This window comes from Gigantopelta aegis, chromosome 4 (assembly GCF_016097555.1).
Source record: "Gigantopelta aegis isolate Gae_Host chromosome 4, Gae_host_genome, whole genome shotgun sequence".
Lineage (NCBI taxonomy): Eukaryota > Metazoa > Mollusca > Gastropoda > Neomphalida > Peltospiridae > Gigantopelta > Gigantopelta aegis.
The window spans coordinates 1537492-1555858 of record NC_054702.1 but is presented as its reverse complement, the minus strand read 5'-3'; the positions used below and the strand labels follow the sequence as shown (position 1 = coordinate 1555858).

The 18367-nt window shown below is 39.5% G+C and overlaps 1 protein-coding gene across 3 annotated transcripts in view; it reads right to left on the bottom strand.

Annotated features, from left to right (window-relative positions):
- The window catches only part of LOC121372455 (centrosomal protein of 164 kDa-like), a 76507-nt gene that overhangs the window by 24478 nt on the left and 33662 nt on the right, over window positions 1-18367 (bottom strand). For all 3 annotated transcript variants that reach the window (XM_041498761.1, XM_041498765.1, XM_041498764.1), the window contains 7 exons: window positions 17869-17988; window positions 17171-17293; window positions 9645-9788; window positions 4160-4243; window positions 3543-3611; window positions 1331-1521; window positions 744-946 (listed from right to left, as the gene is read on the bottom strand). In XM_041498761.1, coding sequence (XP_041354695.1) covers window positions 744-946; window positions 1331-1521; window positions 3543-3611; window positions 4160-4243; window positions 9645-9788; window positions 17171-17293; window positions 17869-17988 — 934 coding nt within the window. The remainder of the gene's footprint in view (window positions 1-743; window positions 947-1330; window positions 1522-3542; window positions 3612-4159; window positions 4244-9644; window positions 9789-17170; window positions 17294-17868; window positions 17989-18367) is intronic.

The following is an 18367-nucleotide window of genomic DNA, read 5'->3' as shown; positions in this document are numbered from 1 at the left end:
GCAGCTACCGTCGATCAACCGTCTAAACAGGAAATTTTTAAATTTTGCCGACTAGTCTAGACGCCATCTAGCTTGGACAGTCGCCGTCTAGACGCAATTATGGTTGGTTCGCGTACTGTATATTCCTTTATAATAATGGAAGATCTACACTTCATATGGTCTCCAGCAAAACATAATAAATTAATGAATGAATCAGATCCACTAAGTGATCAAATGAATCAAAGACAACCTGTGCCCTATCCGAGTGAAGCATTTGTTGAAATTTTTTAAAACTATCATCAGACCACTTATATCTAACTACTGGTTCTGTGACTACCACTTCTGGAACAATACACTTACTATGGTCAGTTTCGGTAAATGTTAAAACACAGGAAACTGGGAGATGATCCGACTTGGTTCTAGAATGTACTATCATATCATTTATTAAATTAAATATAGATGAAGAAATAATAAAATAATCAACCAGACTTGTTCTGTTATTGCTAATACATGTAAATGAACCATGTTTATCTCCAGGTTTCTAATAATTATTTATATTTCTTATAAAAGAAAGTTAGGAATTAATTTAAAAATTCAGAGGACACTTCAACCCTTAAATAAAAACAAACAACATACGCAGGTCCTTAGAACAAGCCAGACTGAAAATTAAAATGAATTTATCATTGGAAAAAAGTTTTTAAAATTTCATCAAAATTGTTTTGAACTTCCTGTGGTAACCATGACTACAAGCAATCAGTTCTCACCAGGTTTAAAAATTTCTTCCTCATCACTGTTTGAGTTCCCCAGATCCTCAATCGACAACCTCCCCGCTGTTGTGTTGCCTAGCCGCATTGAACTCTGGTAATTCTGAGCGTGGGATGTTTCCTCCTCGTCTATAGCGTCGGTGATTCTCTTGTGCAGTTTGTCCATTTCATCACTCTTCTTATCCAGTTTCTGCCTCAGCTCTCTGGAAATGAAAACAAAGAAATATTGTTAAAAAGCTCTATGTGAGGAATGTTTCCAGTTCTAGAACAAACAGCATTGATCACCCAGTCATGTAATGAAACTGGAAACCTGCTGGCGCCCGGGTGCAGGATATCGGAATTTTTTTTTTTTTTTTTTTTTTTTTCAAAAATCCTAATATTTTACTCACATCAGCTTGTGTATATGTTATTGCATGTATGTGTGTGTGCGTGTGTGCATGTGTGTGTGTGCGTGTCCATGTATGTGTGTTTGTGTCTGTGTGTGTGTGTGTGTGTGTGTGTGTGTGTGTGTGTGTGTGCAGAGTACCTGACGTTTGTTATGATTTCTGTGTTGTGATTAGAAAACTCCCAACTACAGTATTAGTTACTTGAGTTTGTGCGTGTTCTGGTCGATGGTCATTCTCAGCTGTAATACGTCCGTCTCAAGTTTCCTCTTGTCTGTCTTCACATTCTCCAGCTCGTCTCTCTCCATCCGAATCTCACTCTGCAGCTGTTTCCTCTCCTCCCTCATTCTCTCCAGCTCCAGCACACTCAGGTTCTGTGTGGTACCAAACACCTCCTGAAATCAACCAATAAGTCGTCAGTATTAACTAACTTCAGCCCCCCCAAAAAAGAAAAAAACAATAACAAAAAAACCTAACTTCAGACCCCAGTCTTCATAGAGCATGGGGAATCATCACTCCCGAGCCCCTCCAGTCATCATCCAGTCATCACTCCCGAGTCCCTCCAGTCATCATCCAGTCATCACTCCCGAGTCCCTCCAGTCATCACTCCCCCATCCCTCTAGTCATCACTCCCGTGCCCCTCCAGTCATCACTCCCCCGTCCCTCTGGTCATCACTCCCGTGCCCCTCCAGTCATCACTGCCTTGTCCCTCTAGTCACTCCCGTGCCCCTCCAGTCATCACTCCCCCATCCCTCTAGTCATCACTCCCGTGCCCCTCCAGTCATCACTCCCCCATCCCTCTGGTCATCACTCCCGTGCCCCTCCAGTCATCACTTCCCCGTCCCTCTAGTCACTCCCGTGCCCCTCCAGTCATCACTCCCCCATCTCTCTAGTCATCACTCACGAGCCCCTCCAGTCATCACTTCCCCGTCCCTCTAGTCACTCCCGTGCCCCTCCAGTCATCACTCCCCCATCTCTCTAGTCATCACTCACGAGCCCCTCCAGTCATCACTTCCCCGTCCCTCTGGTCACTCCAGTGCCCCTCCAGTCATCACTGCCCTGTCCCTCTAGTCACTCCCGTGCCCCTCCAGTCATCACTTCCCCGTCCCTCTAGTCACTCCCGAGCTCCTCCAGTCATCACTCCCCCATCCCTCTAGTCACTCCCGTGCCCCTCCAGTCACTGATAAGTTTTAGGAGAGTATCAAATCGATCACCTTGCAATGACATTTTTAATAAACTTTATTTAAAAGCCATATGATTTCTGATCTAGCACCATTTGAGGACAGAGTTCTACAGCTGACTGTCATTTAGCTCCTGGCTAAGACTGCACCTCGCGGTTTAAGGGGAGGTATCACTCTCGCTCAACCTCACTCCCTAGGAACGAGTTCAAGGAGTCATTTTTAAATGATTGTAAAGGACTCCCTAGGAACGAGTTCAAGGAGAGTCATTTTTAAATGATTGTAAAGGACTCCCCATAATCTAAGTTAGGGGAGCAATTAATCACTCCCCTCACTTGTTTTTACAGTGACGTCTGCTTACTTAAAATTTTAACTTGCATGGGTTATTATTGATATATCAATAAAAATCACTGCTTAAACACCCTTAAAAAAAACCCCGAAAACTATGTACAAATTAAAAGGAATGAATATGTAGTAAGACGTTCATGTACAACATGCTATGTCTGATGAAGGAATAAATGATTCTTTAAAAAATAAAATCTTATAACATTATTGAAAAAGAAAACATTGAAAACAATATATATCTAATGGACCATATTATATATCTGTTTGAGTTGGAATACCTTACAAAGAAACGAGAGACATGCACATTTTCACGGTTTCAGATTCCTCTTGTTGATGTGTTCAAAATCAAAGGTCACGCCCAGTTCCAAACAACATGTGTACTTCAAGTAATACTTGCATTAGTGTTTTCCCTAGCTTGTTTTAGCATGGTGCAGCACCATGCCTCAATAGCCTAGCACCATCTTGCCTTAATCAGCGCCATGCTGCCCTGAGATTAAACAAGCCCATTTCAGTAATTAATTCTAAAATTGCCTTTATAAAACACCAAAAAAGGTATTATTAATTAATAAAATATGCCTTTTATATCTTTTGCCATTCATTTATTAAAGCAAGCACATAAATTACATTAATTTTAATTTTTGTGTATTTTTAATGAAATACAAGTGCCCCGAAAATGGTGAAAATACCCCAAAAGTGTTTGGTCTACCATACCTTGCTTAATTTCTAGGGAAATCACTATGCATATTAGTCTCTTTGATCCGCTTTTAACATCAAGGACAACACAATTAGCCACTGATTTGTTTGGTGACAGATCATTCATTCCTTCATTCATTTAATCATTCATTCATTCATTCATTCAATCACTCACTCATTCATCACCATTTCAAACTCACATCTTGATGTTGTTCAAATTTTTCTCGATCTTCAGCAAATGTTTTCTTCCTTTCTTCCAACTTGTTCTCCTAATAAAATAAAATAATAATAATATTAATTTTGTAATGTCAGTAAATGCATTTCACAAATGTTTATGTTTAAGCATACAATTCTGTACAAATTAAAATTGGTAAGACCAAAAATATTTTGACATTAAACAGGTTTATAAGACATTTTCTTTTTATAACCCATTATAAGCTTATAAAAATTATTAATAAGCAAGGTATATTACTGGTTTTTTCAATTGACATGAATGGGTAACTACATGTATAAACAATTTTATTATCTGTTTAACACTTGCTGTGCAAGGAAAAGAACACATTTTTAATGTAAAGTCACAGCAGCTGTTACCCATGAAATACAGCATCCACTCTCATTAAAATACAACCGTCGTGAACAAACAAACAGACACCTAATCAAATAGATGCTCTTGCTTCAAGAAATAAAACACTAACTTACTGGAACAGTTCTCAATGATAACCATCTATTGTTTAATATCTTTATCAAGACCATAATAAAAAAAACGAAGAAAAAAAAAAGGTGGAAAAACTGCAACTTTGCGCATGCAGCCATGTACCTGAAGTTGAAGATTTTTCAAGGCTTTCTCGATCTCCTTCTGTTTCCTGTCCAAAGCAGCACTTTTCTCCTTCAGCTCCTCCTCCTGAAAAGAAAGAAAGAAAGAAAGGTTTTATTTAACGATGCACTCAACACATTTTATTTACGGTTATATGGCGTCAGACATATGGTTAAGGACCACACAGATTTTGAGAGGAAACCCGCTGTCGCCACTACATGAACTACTCTTTCCGATTAGCAGCAAGGGATCTTTTCTTTGCGCTTCCCACAGGCAGGATAGCACAAACCATTGCCTTTGTTGAACCAGTTATGGATCACTGGTCGGTGCAAGTGGTTTACACCTACCCATTGAGCCTTGCAGAGCACTCACTCAGGGTTTGGAGTCAGTATCTGGATTAAAAATCCCATGCCTCGACTGGGATCCGAACCCAGTACCTACCAGCCTGTAGACCGATGGCCTAACCACGCCGCCACCGAGGCTGGTCCTCCTGAAAAGAGTCCGCGTAAACATCAGTCAAACAGGTTAAACAGCCATCTGAAGGATTGGCTACTTAATACAGGGGAACTTGAACTCTTGAGGCATTGAGTACTTACAAAGTAGGTCACAAGAATTTGAATTCTTAGACAAGGGAAATTCAAACTATTAATACATTTTGTACTTAATGAAGGGGAATTTCAACTGCATTAGATCACACGGAATTAATGGCAAGCAATTCAGGTTTGTTGTTGTTTTTTGATTGGAGGGGGTTTGAAACACCCAAATGGCACAAATTGAATATTTTCTTCTCAGAGGTGTTTTTTTCAAAAAAAGAAATAATTTGTGTATCATCAATGACATACATTTAATAGAAGCTTCTGCATTAAGAAAGGGATTTAAAAATATTTAGCATGCAGAATATGGCACATTGCATTTAACTGACCCATTTGGTTTTACCAATTCCAACCAGTGCCCCATGATTGATATATACCGGCCTCGTTAGTGTCGTGGTTAAACCATCGGACATAAGGCTAGTAGGTACAGGGTTCGCAGCCTGGTACCGGCTCCCACCCATAACGACTTTTTACAACTCAGTGGGTAGGTGTAAGACCACTACACCCTCTTCTCTCTCGCTAACCACTAACAATGGGTAGGTGTAAGACCACTACACCCTCTTCTCTCTCGCTAACCACTAACAATGGGTAGGTGTAAGACCACTACACCCTCTTCTCTCTCGCTAACCACTAACAATGGGTAGGTGTAAGACCACTACACCCTCTTCTCCCTCGCTAACCACTAACAATGGGTAGGTGTAAGACCACTACACCCTCTTCTCCCTCGCTAACCACTAACAATGGGTAGGTGTAAGACCACTACACCCTCTTCTCCCTCGCTAACCACTAACAATGGGTAGGTGTAAGACCACTACACCCTCTTCTCCCTCGCTAACCACTAACAATGGGTAGGTGTAAGACCACTACACCCTCTTCTCCCTCGCTAACCACTAACAATGGGTAGGTGTAAGACCACTACACCCTCTTCTCCCTCGCTAACCACTAACAATGGGTAGGTGTAAGACCACTACACCCTCTTCTCTCTCGCTAACCACTAACAATGGGTAGGTGTAAGACCACTACACCCTCTTCTCTCTCGCTAACCACTAACAATGGGTAGGTGTAAGACCACTACACCCTCTTCTCTCTCGCTAACCACTAACAATGGGTAGGTGTAAGACCACTACACCCTCTTCTCTCTCGCTAACCACTAACAATGGGTAGGTGTAAGACCACTACACCCTCTTCTCTCTCGCTAACCACTAACAATGGGTAGGTGTAAGACCACTACACCCTCTTCTCTCTCGCTAACCACTAACAATGGGTAGGTGTAAGACCACTACACCCTCTTCTCTCTCGCTAACCACTAACAATGGGTAGGTGTAAGACCACTACACCCTCTTCTCTCTCGCTAACCACTAACAATGGGTAGGTGTAAGACCACTACACCCTCTTCTCTCTCGCTAACCACTAACAATGGGTAGGTGTAAGGCCACTACACCCTCTTCTCTCTCGCTAACCACTAACAATGGGTAGGTGTAAGACCACTACACCCTCTTCTCTCTCGCTAACCACTAACAATGGGTAGGTGTAAGACCACTACACCCTCTTCTCTCTCGCTAACCACTAACAATGGGTAGGTGTAAGACCACTACACCCTCTTCTCCCTCGCTAACCACTAACAATGGGTAGGTGTAAGACCACTACACCCTCTTCTCCCTCGCTAACCACTAACAATGGGTAGGTGTAAGACCACTACACCCTCTTCTCCCTCGCTAACCACTAACAATGGGTAGGTGTAAGACCACTACACCCTCTTCTCTCTCGCTAACCACTAACAATGGGTAGGTGTAAGACCACTACACCCTCTTCTCTCTCGCTAACCACTAACAATGGGTAGGTGTAAGACCACTACACCCTCTTCTCCCTCGCTAACCACTAACAATGGGTAGGTGTAAGGCCACTACACCCTCTTCTCTCTCGCTAACCACTAACAATGGGTAGGTGTAAGGCCACTACACCCTCTTCTCTCTCGCTAACCACTAACAATGGGTAGGTGTCAGACCACTACACCCTCTTCTCTCTCACTAATCACTAACAGCTACCCCACTGTTCTGGACAAACAGCTCAGATAGCTGAGGTGTGTGACCAGGATAGTATGCTTAAACCTTAATTGGATATATGCACAAAAATAAGTTAAAATGAAATGATTGGTATATAGAGAAGAACTAGTTAATGATGTAGGATATCGCCTTTACCTTGTGATGGTAAGAATGGAAAATGAAATGATTGGTATATAGAGAAGAACTAGTTAATGATGTAGGATATCGCCTTTACCTTGTGGTGGTAAGAATGGAAAATGAAATGATTGGTATATAGAGAAGAACTAGTTAATGATGTAGGATATCGCCTTTACCTTGTGGTGGTAAGAATGGAAAATGAAATGATTGGTATATAGAGAAGAACTAGTTAATGATGTAGGATATCGCCTTTACCTTGTGATGGTAAGAATGGAAAATGAAATGATTGGTATATAGAGAAGAACTAGTTAATGATGTAGGATATCGCCTTTACCTTGTGATGGTAAGAATGGAACCCTCTTCTCTCTCGCTAACCACTAACAATGGGTAGGTGTAAATGAAATGATTGGTATATAGGGAAGAACTAGTTAATGATGTAGGATATCGCCTTTACCTTGTGATGGTAAGAATGGAAAATGAAATGATTGGTATATAGAGAAGAACTAGTTAATGATGTAGGATATCGCCTTTACCTTGTGATGGTAAGAATGGAAAATGAAATGATTGGTATATAGAGAAGAACTAGTTAATGATGTAGGATATCACCTTTACCTTGTGATGGTAAGAATGGAAAATGAAATGATTGGTATATAGAGAAGAACTAGTTAATGATGTAGGATATCGCCTTTACCTTGTGATGGTAAGAATGGAAAATGAAATGATTGGTATATAGAGAAGAACTAGTTAATGATGTAGGATATCGCCTTTACCTTGTGATGGTAAGAATGGAAAATGAAATGATTGGTATATAGGGAAGAACTAGTTAATGATGTAGGATATCGCCTTTACCTTGTGATGGTAAGAATGGAAAATGAAATGATTGGTATATAGAGAAGAACTAGTTAATGATGTAGGATATCGCCTTTACCTTGTGATGGTAAGAATGGAAAATGAAATGATTGGTATATAGAGAAGAACTAGTTAATGATGTAGGATATCGCCTTTACCTTGTGATGGTAAGAATGGAAAATGAAATGATTGGTATATAGAGAAGAACTAGTTAATGATGTAGGATATCGCCTTTACCTTGTGATGGTAAGAATGGAAAATGAAATGATTGGTATATAGAGAAGAACTAGTTAATGATGTAGGATATCGCCTTTACCTTGTGATGGTAAGAATGGAAAATGAAATGATTGGTATATAGAGAAGAACTAGTTAATGATGTAGGATATCGCCTTTACCTTGTGATGGTAAGAATGGAAAATGAAATGATTGGTATATAGAGAAGAACTAGTTAATGATGTAGGATATCGCCTTTACCTTGTGATGGTAAGAATGGAAAATGAAATGATTGGTATATAGAGAAGAACTAGTTAATGATGTAGGATATCGCCTTTACCTTGTGATGGTAAGAATGGAAAATGAAATGATTGGTATATAGGGAAGAACTAGTTAATGATGTAGGATATCGCCTTTACCTTGTGATGGTAAGAATGGAAAATGAAATGATTGGTATATAGGGAAGAACTAGTTAATGATGTAGGATATCGCCTTTACCTTGTGATGGTAAGAATGGAAAATGAAATGATTGGTATATAGGGAAGAACTAGTTAATGATGTAGGATATCGCCTTTACCTTGTGATGGTAAGAATGGAAAATGAAATGATTGGTATATAGGGAAGAACTAGTTAATGATGTAGGATATCGCCTTTACCTTGTGATGGTAAGAATGGAAAATGAAATGATTGGTATATAGGGAAGAACTAGTTAATGATGTAGGATATCGCCTTTACCTTGTGATGGTAAGAATGGAAAATGAAATGATTGGTATATAGGGAAGAACTAGTTAATGATGTAGGATATCGCCTTTACCTTGTGATGGTAAGAATGGAAAATGAAATGATTGGTATATAGAGAAGAACTAGTTAATGATGTAGGATATCGCCTTTACCTTGTGATGGTAAGAATGGAAAATGAAATGATTGGTATATAGAGAAGAACTAGTTAATGATGTAGGATATCGCCTTTACCTTGTGATGGTAAGAATGGAAAATGAAATGATTGGTATATAGAGAAGAACTAGTTAATGATGTAGGATATCGCCTTTACCTTGTGATGGTAAGAATGGAAAATGAAATGATTGGTATATAGAGAAGAACTAGTTAATGATGTAGGATATCGCCTTTACCTTGTGATGGTAAGAATGGAAAATGAAATGATTGGTATATAGAGAAGAACTAGTTAATGATGTAGGATATCGCCTTTACCTTGTGATGGTAAGAATGGAAAATGAAATGATTGGTATATAGAGAAGAACTAGTTAATGATGTAGGATATCGCCTTTACCTTGTGATGGTAAGAATGGAAAATGAAATGATTGGTATATAGAGAAGAACTAGTTAATGATGTAGGATATCGCCTTTACCTTGTGATGGTAAGAATGGAAAATGAAATGATTGGTATATAGGGAAGAACTAGTTAATGATGTAGGATATCGCCTTTACCTTGTGGTGGTAAGAATGGAAAATTCTGCTTGTATACGTTTATGACTTTGCTTTAATCGGGCATCCTAATCGGCCAATAGAACAAGTGTTTGCAGGATAAACCAAACTATGTGGTGATGTCATTTAACCAAAAATGCTTTTTTTGACGCAGATGTCAGAGGCACCATCACCCACAGTTACAAGTGAGAACAGTGACTATATGTTTACCTCATCTTCAAGTTGGTCCTGCAGGCTTTCTTTCTTCCTGGAAAACTGCCGCTTGATTTCTTCTATCTCTCGCTCAAACTGTCTTTTCAATTTCTTCGTCTCAGTGTCGAGGTTTGTCGCTAACGACTTCTTTAACTTTTCAATCTGAAGTAAAATTAAAAATAATTTTAGATTATTGAACATGCACAATTTCATAAAATAGTCTTCAGAACCAATAGGGCATGGCTTTTTATTTCCATATGAAAACATTATATATATCACTGCAGACTCAATGCTCAAAGTTCATATGCAGATGAGTGCAAAGGTAGTATGAAGAGAATAACAAAAAGCCATATCAATCCACTTCCAAAAAATAGCTATCCCATGGAAATGATTCCAAGCACCAGGCTAAACACAGCCTAAAGTATTAAGGGGTCAGCAGAACACAACCAGATCACAGTGATACAGGGTCTTCTCCAGCACACAGCCTAAAGTATGTAGGGGTCAGCAGAACACAACCAGATCACAGTGATACAGGGTCTTCTCCAGCACACAGCCTAAAGTATCAAGGGGTCAGCAGAACACAACCAGATCACAGTGATACAGGGTCTTCTCTAGCACACGGCCTAAAGTATGTAGGGGTCAGCAGAACACAACCAGATCACAGTGATACAGGGTCTTCTCTAGCACACAGCCTAAAGTATGTAGGGGTCAGCAGAACACAACCAGATCACAGTATACAGGGTCTTCTCCAGCCAGACAGAAAGGACACAGCAAATCCCCTCACCCACCCCCACTGAGTATGGTCCTGACCAAAGGTCATATATTGTTATACATTGTGCAGTGATGTTAAGGGACATTTTGATGACTAGAAAATAGCCACAAATGGCAGAGAAATTGTTTCAAGACTAATCTAAAAAACAAAATGATTATTATGCTTTTATATACAGAGATTTGAATAGAACTACAATTTATCTGGGATGCCAACTGAGTCTTAAGTTTGAAAACTGAGATTATACATTAAACTACAAACTAAAGATTCTTATAACAAAGATCTGATTGTTTGAAACCACTGAAACAGAGGACTTGTTTGAGTAATGGACAACACAAGACACACCTTCTGAGAGTAATGAACAATACAAGACACACCTTCTGAGAGTAATAAACAATACAAGACACACCTTCTGAGAGTAATGAACAATACAAGACACCTTCTGAGAGTAATGAACAATACAAGACACACCTTCTGAGAGTATTGAACAATACAAGCAACACCTGAGAGTAATGAACAATACAAGACACACCTTCTGAGAGTAATGAACAATACAAGTCACACCTTCCGAGAGTAATGAACAATACAAGACACACCTTCTGAGAGTAATGAACAATACAAGACACACCTTCTGAGAGTAATGAAGAATACAAGACACACCTGAAATTAAATAACAATACAAGCCACACCTTCTGAGAGTAATGGACAACACAAGACACACCTTCTGAGAGTAATGAACAATATAAGCCACACCTTCTGAGAGTAATGGACAACACAAGACACACCTTCTGAGAGTAATGAACAATACAAGACACACCTTCCGAGAGTAATGAAAAATATACGCCACACCTTCCGAGAGTAATAAACAATACAAGACACACCTTCCGAGAGTAATAAACAATACAAGCCACACCTGAGAGTAATGAACAATACAAATCACACCTTCCGAGAGTAATAAACAATACAAGACACACCTGAGAGTAATAAACAATACAAGCCACACCTGAGAGTAATAAACAATACAAGACACACCTTCTGAGAGTAATAAACAATACAAGCCACACCTACTGAGAGTAATAAACAATACAAGCCACGCATTCTGAGAATAATAAACAACACAAGACACACCTTCTGAGAGTAATGAACAATACAAGCCACACCTACTGAGAGTAATGAACAACAAAAGCCACACCTTCCGAGAGTAATAAACAATACAAGCCACACCTGAGAGTAATGAACAATACAAATCACACCTTCCGAGAGTAATAAACAATACAAGACACACCTGAGAGTAATAAACAATACAAGCCACACCTGAGAGTAATAAACAATACAAGACACACCTTCTGAGAGTAATAAACAATACAAGCCACACCTACTGAGAGTAATAAACAATACAAGCCACGCATTCTGAGAATAATAAACAACACAAGACACACCTTCTGAGAGTAATGAACAATACAAGCCACACCTACTGAGAGTAATGAACAACAAAAGCCACACCTTCCGAGAGTAATAAACAATACAAGCCACACCCGAGTGTAACAATACAAGCCACACCTTCCGAGAGTAATAAACAATACAAGCCACATCTTCCGAGAGTAATGAACAATACAAGCCACACCTTCCGAGAGTAATAAATACAAGCCACACCTTCCGAGAGTAACAAACAACACAAGACACACCTTCTGAGAGTAAGAAACAATACAAGACATATCTTCTGAGAGTAACAAACAATAGAAGCCACACCTGACAGTAACGAACAATACAAGACACACCTTCTGAGAGTAATGAACAATACAAGACACACCTTCCGAGAGTAATAAACAATACAAGCCACACCCTCCGAGAGTAATAAACAATACAAGCCACACCTTCTGAGAGTGATAAACAACACAAGCCACACCTTCTGAGAGTAACAAACAACACATGCCACACATTCCAAGAGTAATAAACAATACAAACCACACCTTCCAAGAGTAACAAATACAAGCCACACCTTCTGAGAGTAACAAACAATACAAGCCACACCTTCTGAGACTAATAAAAATACAAGCCACACCTTCCAAGGATAATAACCAATACAAGCCACACCTGAGAGTAATGAACAACACAAGCCACACTTCCGAGAGTAATAAACAATACAAGCCACAACTGAGAGTAATAAACAATACCAGCCACACCTGAGATTAATAAACAATACAAGCCACACCTTCCGAGAGTAATGAACAACACAAGCCACACCTTCCGAGAGTAATGAACAATACAAGCCACACCTTCCGAGAGTAATGAACAACACAAGCCACACCTTCCGAGAGTAATGAACAACACAAGCCACACCTTTGGAGAGTAATGAACAATACAAGCCACACCTTCCGAGAGTAATGAACAACACAAGCCACACCTTCCGAGAGTAATGAACAACACAAGCCACACCTTTGGAGAATAATGAATAATACAAGCCACACCTTCCGAGAGTAATGAACAACACAAGCCACACCTTCCGAGAGTAATGAACAACACAAGCCACACCTTCCGAGAGTAATGAACAACAGAAGCCACAACTTCCGAGAGTAATGAACAATACAAGACACACCTTCCGAGAGTAATGAACAATACAAGCCACACCTTCCAAGAGTAATAAACAATACAAGCCACACCTTCCGAGACTAATAAACAATACAAGCCACACCTTCTGAGAGTAATGAAGAACACAAGCCACACCTTCCGAGAGTAATGAAGAACACAAGCCACACCTTCCAAGAGTAATAAACAATACAAGACACACCTTCTGAGAGTAATGAACAATACAAGACACACCTTCTTTAATTAAATATCAATACAAGCCACACCTGAGAGTAATGAACAATACAAGACACACCTTCTGAGAGTAATGAACAATACAAGCCACACCTTCCGAGAATAATAAACAATATAAGCCACACCTGAGAGTAATAAACAACACAAGCCACACCTTCCGAGTGTAATGAACAACACAGGCCACACCTTCTGAGAGTAATAAACAATACAAGCCACACCTGAGAGTAATGAACGATACAAGACACACCTTCTGAGAGTAATGAACAATACAAGACACACCTTCTGAGAGTAATGAACAATACAAGCCACACCTTCTGAGAATAATAAACAATACAAGCCACACCTAAGAGTAATAAACAACACAAGCCACACCTTCCGAGTGTAATGAACAACACAGGCCACACCTTCTGAGAGTAATAAACAACACAAGCCACACCTTCCGAGAGTAATAAACAATACAAGACACACCTTCGAGAGTAATAAACAATACAAGCCACACCTTCTGAGAGTAATAAATAATACAAGACACACCTTCCGAGAGTAATAAACAATACAAGCCACACCTTCTGAGAGTAATAAACAACACAAGCCACACCTTCCGAGAGTAATGAACAATACAAGACACACCTTCTGAGAGTAATAAACAATACAAGCCACACCTTCTGAGAGTAATAAACAATACAAGCCACACCTTCTGAGAGTAATAAACAACACAAGCCACACCTTCCGAGAGTAATGAACAATACAAGACACACCTTCTGAGAGTAATGAACAATACAAGCCATACCTTCCGAGAGTAATGAACAATACAAGACACACCTTCTGAGAGTAATGAACAATACAAGACACACCTTCTGAGAGTAATGAACAATACAAGCCACACCTTCCGAGAGTAATGAACAATACAAGCCACACCTTCTGAGAGTAATGAACAATACAAGACACACCTTCTGAGAGTAATGAACAATACAAGCCACACCTTCTGAGAGTAATGAACAACACAAGACACACCTTCTGAGAGTAATGAACAATACAAGCCACACCTTCTGAGAGTAACAAACAACACAAGACACACCTTCACACCTTCTGAGAGTAATGAACAATACAAGACACACCTTCTGAGAGTAATGAACAATACAAGCCACACCTTCCGAGAGTAATAAACAATACAAGACACACCTTCCGAGAGTAATGAACAATACAAGCCACACCTTCTGAGAGTAATGAACAATACAAGCCACACCTTCTGAGAGTAACAAACAATACAAGACACACCTGAGAGTAATAAACAATACAAGACACACCTGAGAGTAATAAACAATACAAGCCACACCTGAGAGTAATGAACAATACAAGACACACCTTCTGAGAGTAATGAACAATACAAGCCACACCTTCTGAGAGTAATGAACAATACAAGCCACACCTTCTGAGAGTAATAAACAATACAAGACACACCTTCTGAGAGTAATGAACAATACAAGACACACCTTCTGAGAGTAATGAACAATACAAGCCACACCTTCCGAGAGTAATAAACAATACAAGCCACACCTTCTGAGAGTAATGAACAATACAAGACACACCTTCTACAAGACACACCTTCCGAGAGTAATGAACAATACAAGACAAGACACACCTTCCGAGAGTAATGAAATTAAAATACAAGCCACACCTTCCGAGAGTAATACAAGCCACACCTGAGAGTAATCAACAATACAAGACACACCTTCTGAGAGTAATGAACAATACAAGCCACACCTTCCGAGAATAATAAACAATATAAGCCACACCTGAGAGTAATAAACAACACAAGCCACACCTTCCGAGTGTAAGGAACAACACAAGCCACAGAGTAATGAACAATACAAGACACACCTTCCGAGTAATGAACAATACAAGCCACACCTTCCGAGATTAATAAACAATACAAGCCACACCTAAGAGTAATAAACAATACAAGCCACACCTTCCGAGAGTAATGAACAACACAAGCCACACCTTTCGAAAGTAATGAACAACACAAGCCACACCTTCCGAGAGTAATAAACAATACAAGACACACCTTCCGAGAGTAATAAACAATACAAGCCACACCTTCCGAGAGTAATAAATAATACAAGACACACCTTCCGAGAGTAATAAACAATACAAGCCACACCTTCTGAGAGTAATAAACAACACAAGCCACAGCTTCCGAGAGTAATGAACAATACAAGACACACCTTCTGAGAGTAATAAACAATACAAGCCACACCTTCTGAGAGTAATAAACAACACAAGCCACACCTTCCGAGAGTAATGAACAATACAAGACACACCTTATGAGAGTAATGAACAATACAAGACACACCTTCTGAGAGTAATGAACAATACAAGACACACCTTCTGAAATTCAATAAGAATACAAGCCACACCTGAGAGTAATGAACAATACAAGACACACCTTCTGAGAGTAATGAACAATACAAGACACACCTTCTGAGAGTAATGAACAATACAAGCCACAGCTTCCGAGAGTAATGAACAATACAAGACACACCTTCTGAGAGTAATGAACAATACAAGACACATCTGAAATTAAATAACAATACAAGCCACACCTGATAGGAATGAACAATACAAGACACACCTTCCGAGAGTAATGAACAATACAAGACACACCTTCTGAGAGTAATGAACAATACAAGACACACCTTCCGAGAGTAATGAACAATACAAGCCACACCTTCTGAGAGTAATAAACAACACAAGCCACAGTTTCCGAGAGTAATGAACAATACAAGACACACCTTCTGAGAGTAATAAACAATACAAGCCACACCTTCTGAGAGTAATAAACAACACAAGCCACACCTTCCGAGAGTAATGAACAATACAAGACACACCTTATGAGAGTAATGAACAATACAAGACACACCTTCTGAGAGTAATGAACAATACAAGACACACCTTCTGAAATTCAATAAGAATACAAGCCACACCTGAGAGTAATGAACAATACAAGACACACCTTCTGAGAGTAATGAACAATACAAGACACACCTTCTGAGAGTAATGAACAATACAAGCCACAGCTTCCGAGAGTAATGAACAATACAAGACACACCTTCTGAGAGTAATGAACAATACAAGACACATCTGAAATTAAATAACAATACAAGCCACACCTGAGAGGAATGAACAATACAAGACACACCTTCCGAGAGTAATGAACAATACAAGACACACCTTCTGAGAGTAATGAACAATACAAGACACACCTTGCGAGAGTAATGAACAATACAAGCCACACCTTCCGAGAGTAATGAACAATACAAGACACACCTTCCGAGAGTAATGAACAATACAAGACACACCTTCTGTGAGTAATGAACAATACAAGACACACCTTCCGAGAGTAATGAACAATACAAGCCACACCTTCCGAGAGTAATGAACAATACAAGACACACCTTCCGAGAGTAATGAACAATACAAGACACACCTTCTGAGAGTAATGAACAATACAAGACACACCTTCCGAGAGTAATGAACAATACAAGCCACACCTTCCGAGAGTAATGAACAATACAAGACACTCCTTCTGAGAGTAATGAACAATACAAGACACACCTTCTGAGAGTAATGAACAATACAAGACACACCTGAAATTAAATAACAATACAAGCCACACCTGAGAGTAATGAATAATACAAGACACATCTTCTGAGAGTAATGAACAATACAAGACACACCTTCCGAGAGTAATGAACAATACAAGACACAACTTCCGAGAGAAATCAACAACACAAGCCACACCTTCCGAGAGTAATAAACAATACAAGACACACATGAGAGTAATAAACAATAGAAGCCACACCTGAGAGTAATGAACAATACAAGTCACACCTTCCGAGAGTAATGAACAATACAAGACACACCTTCTAAAATTAAATAACAATACAAGCCACACCTTTTGAGCGTACTCATCCTGGAGTCGTTTAAGCTCATTCTCGTGTTCTCTAGCCAGGCGGGTCTTCTCTTTCTGGTGAATCTGCTTCATCTCCGTCCTTCGTTCCTGGAGCACCTCATCAAGCTAGAAAACATATCAGTAGAACATGGAATTAGATTCATGGTACAGAGAAACTTGTCTATAAAAAACCCTGATAGAGACCTGGCTTTAGAACAGGCCACAGTTATATATAGGTTAAAATACAAAAGGAGTTTAATGATAGTAAGTGAGAGAAAGAAAGAGAGGGAGGGAGGGAGGGAGAGAGGGAGTGGGAGAAGGAGAGGGAGAGGGAGAGGGAGAGGGAGAGGGAGAGAGAGAGAGAGAGAGAGAGAGAGAGAGAGAGAGAGATACAGAGGAAGAGAGAGAGAGATACAGAGGAAGAGAGAAAGAAAGATGCAGAGGAAGAGAGAAAGAAAGAGAGAGATACAGAGGAAGAAGAAAGAAAGAGAGAGATACAGAGGAAGAAGAAAGAAAGAGAGAGGTGTAGAAAGGGAGAGACAGATACACACACAGCGAGAGTAAACAGGCTACTCCTTCCAGAAATCAGTAAGGAATCGTTTATAAGCACTTTCCAATAGACAAGACTGTCCATCAAGAGTGAGCACCACCCCTCCAGCCATCACTCTACCACTGACATTAAAACACAGGTAAACACAAACCCCTTTATCCAGGTCATCAATGGCTTTCTGTCTCTTCCGAGCGGCGTCTAGCTCGTGTTTCTGTCTCTCCAGATCTTCCTCCTGGAGCTGTTTCAACTCCACGTCCAAACTCTCCATTGTCTAGGGTAAAACAACGTACAGACATACTGTACAACATGGTGTTTGGAAGTTTGAAGTTGAAGGTATTTAACACTTTATAATCAATGAATATAAAACTGTTATTTTAAGTGGTTTCTTATTACACTCTTAATTAAATGTTAAATTAATAAACATCCTTGAAAAACCCCAGTTATAAGAATAGCTATTAGAAGGCAACGTTGCCTGACAAAGACCTTGTGTTGGAATTAAGACAAAACAAAAAAATTAGAAAACAACATTCCTGTGTAAAGATTTACTCTTTTCCACAGATAAAATGAAGTAAGTTGGCTTTGTTCACTTAAAAAACTAACCTGAACATGAATAAATAAAATAATTTCTGTTCATCAGATATATAATAGAA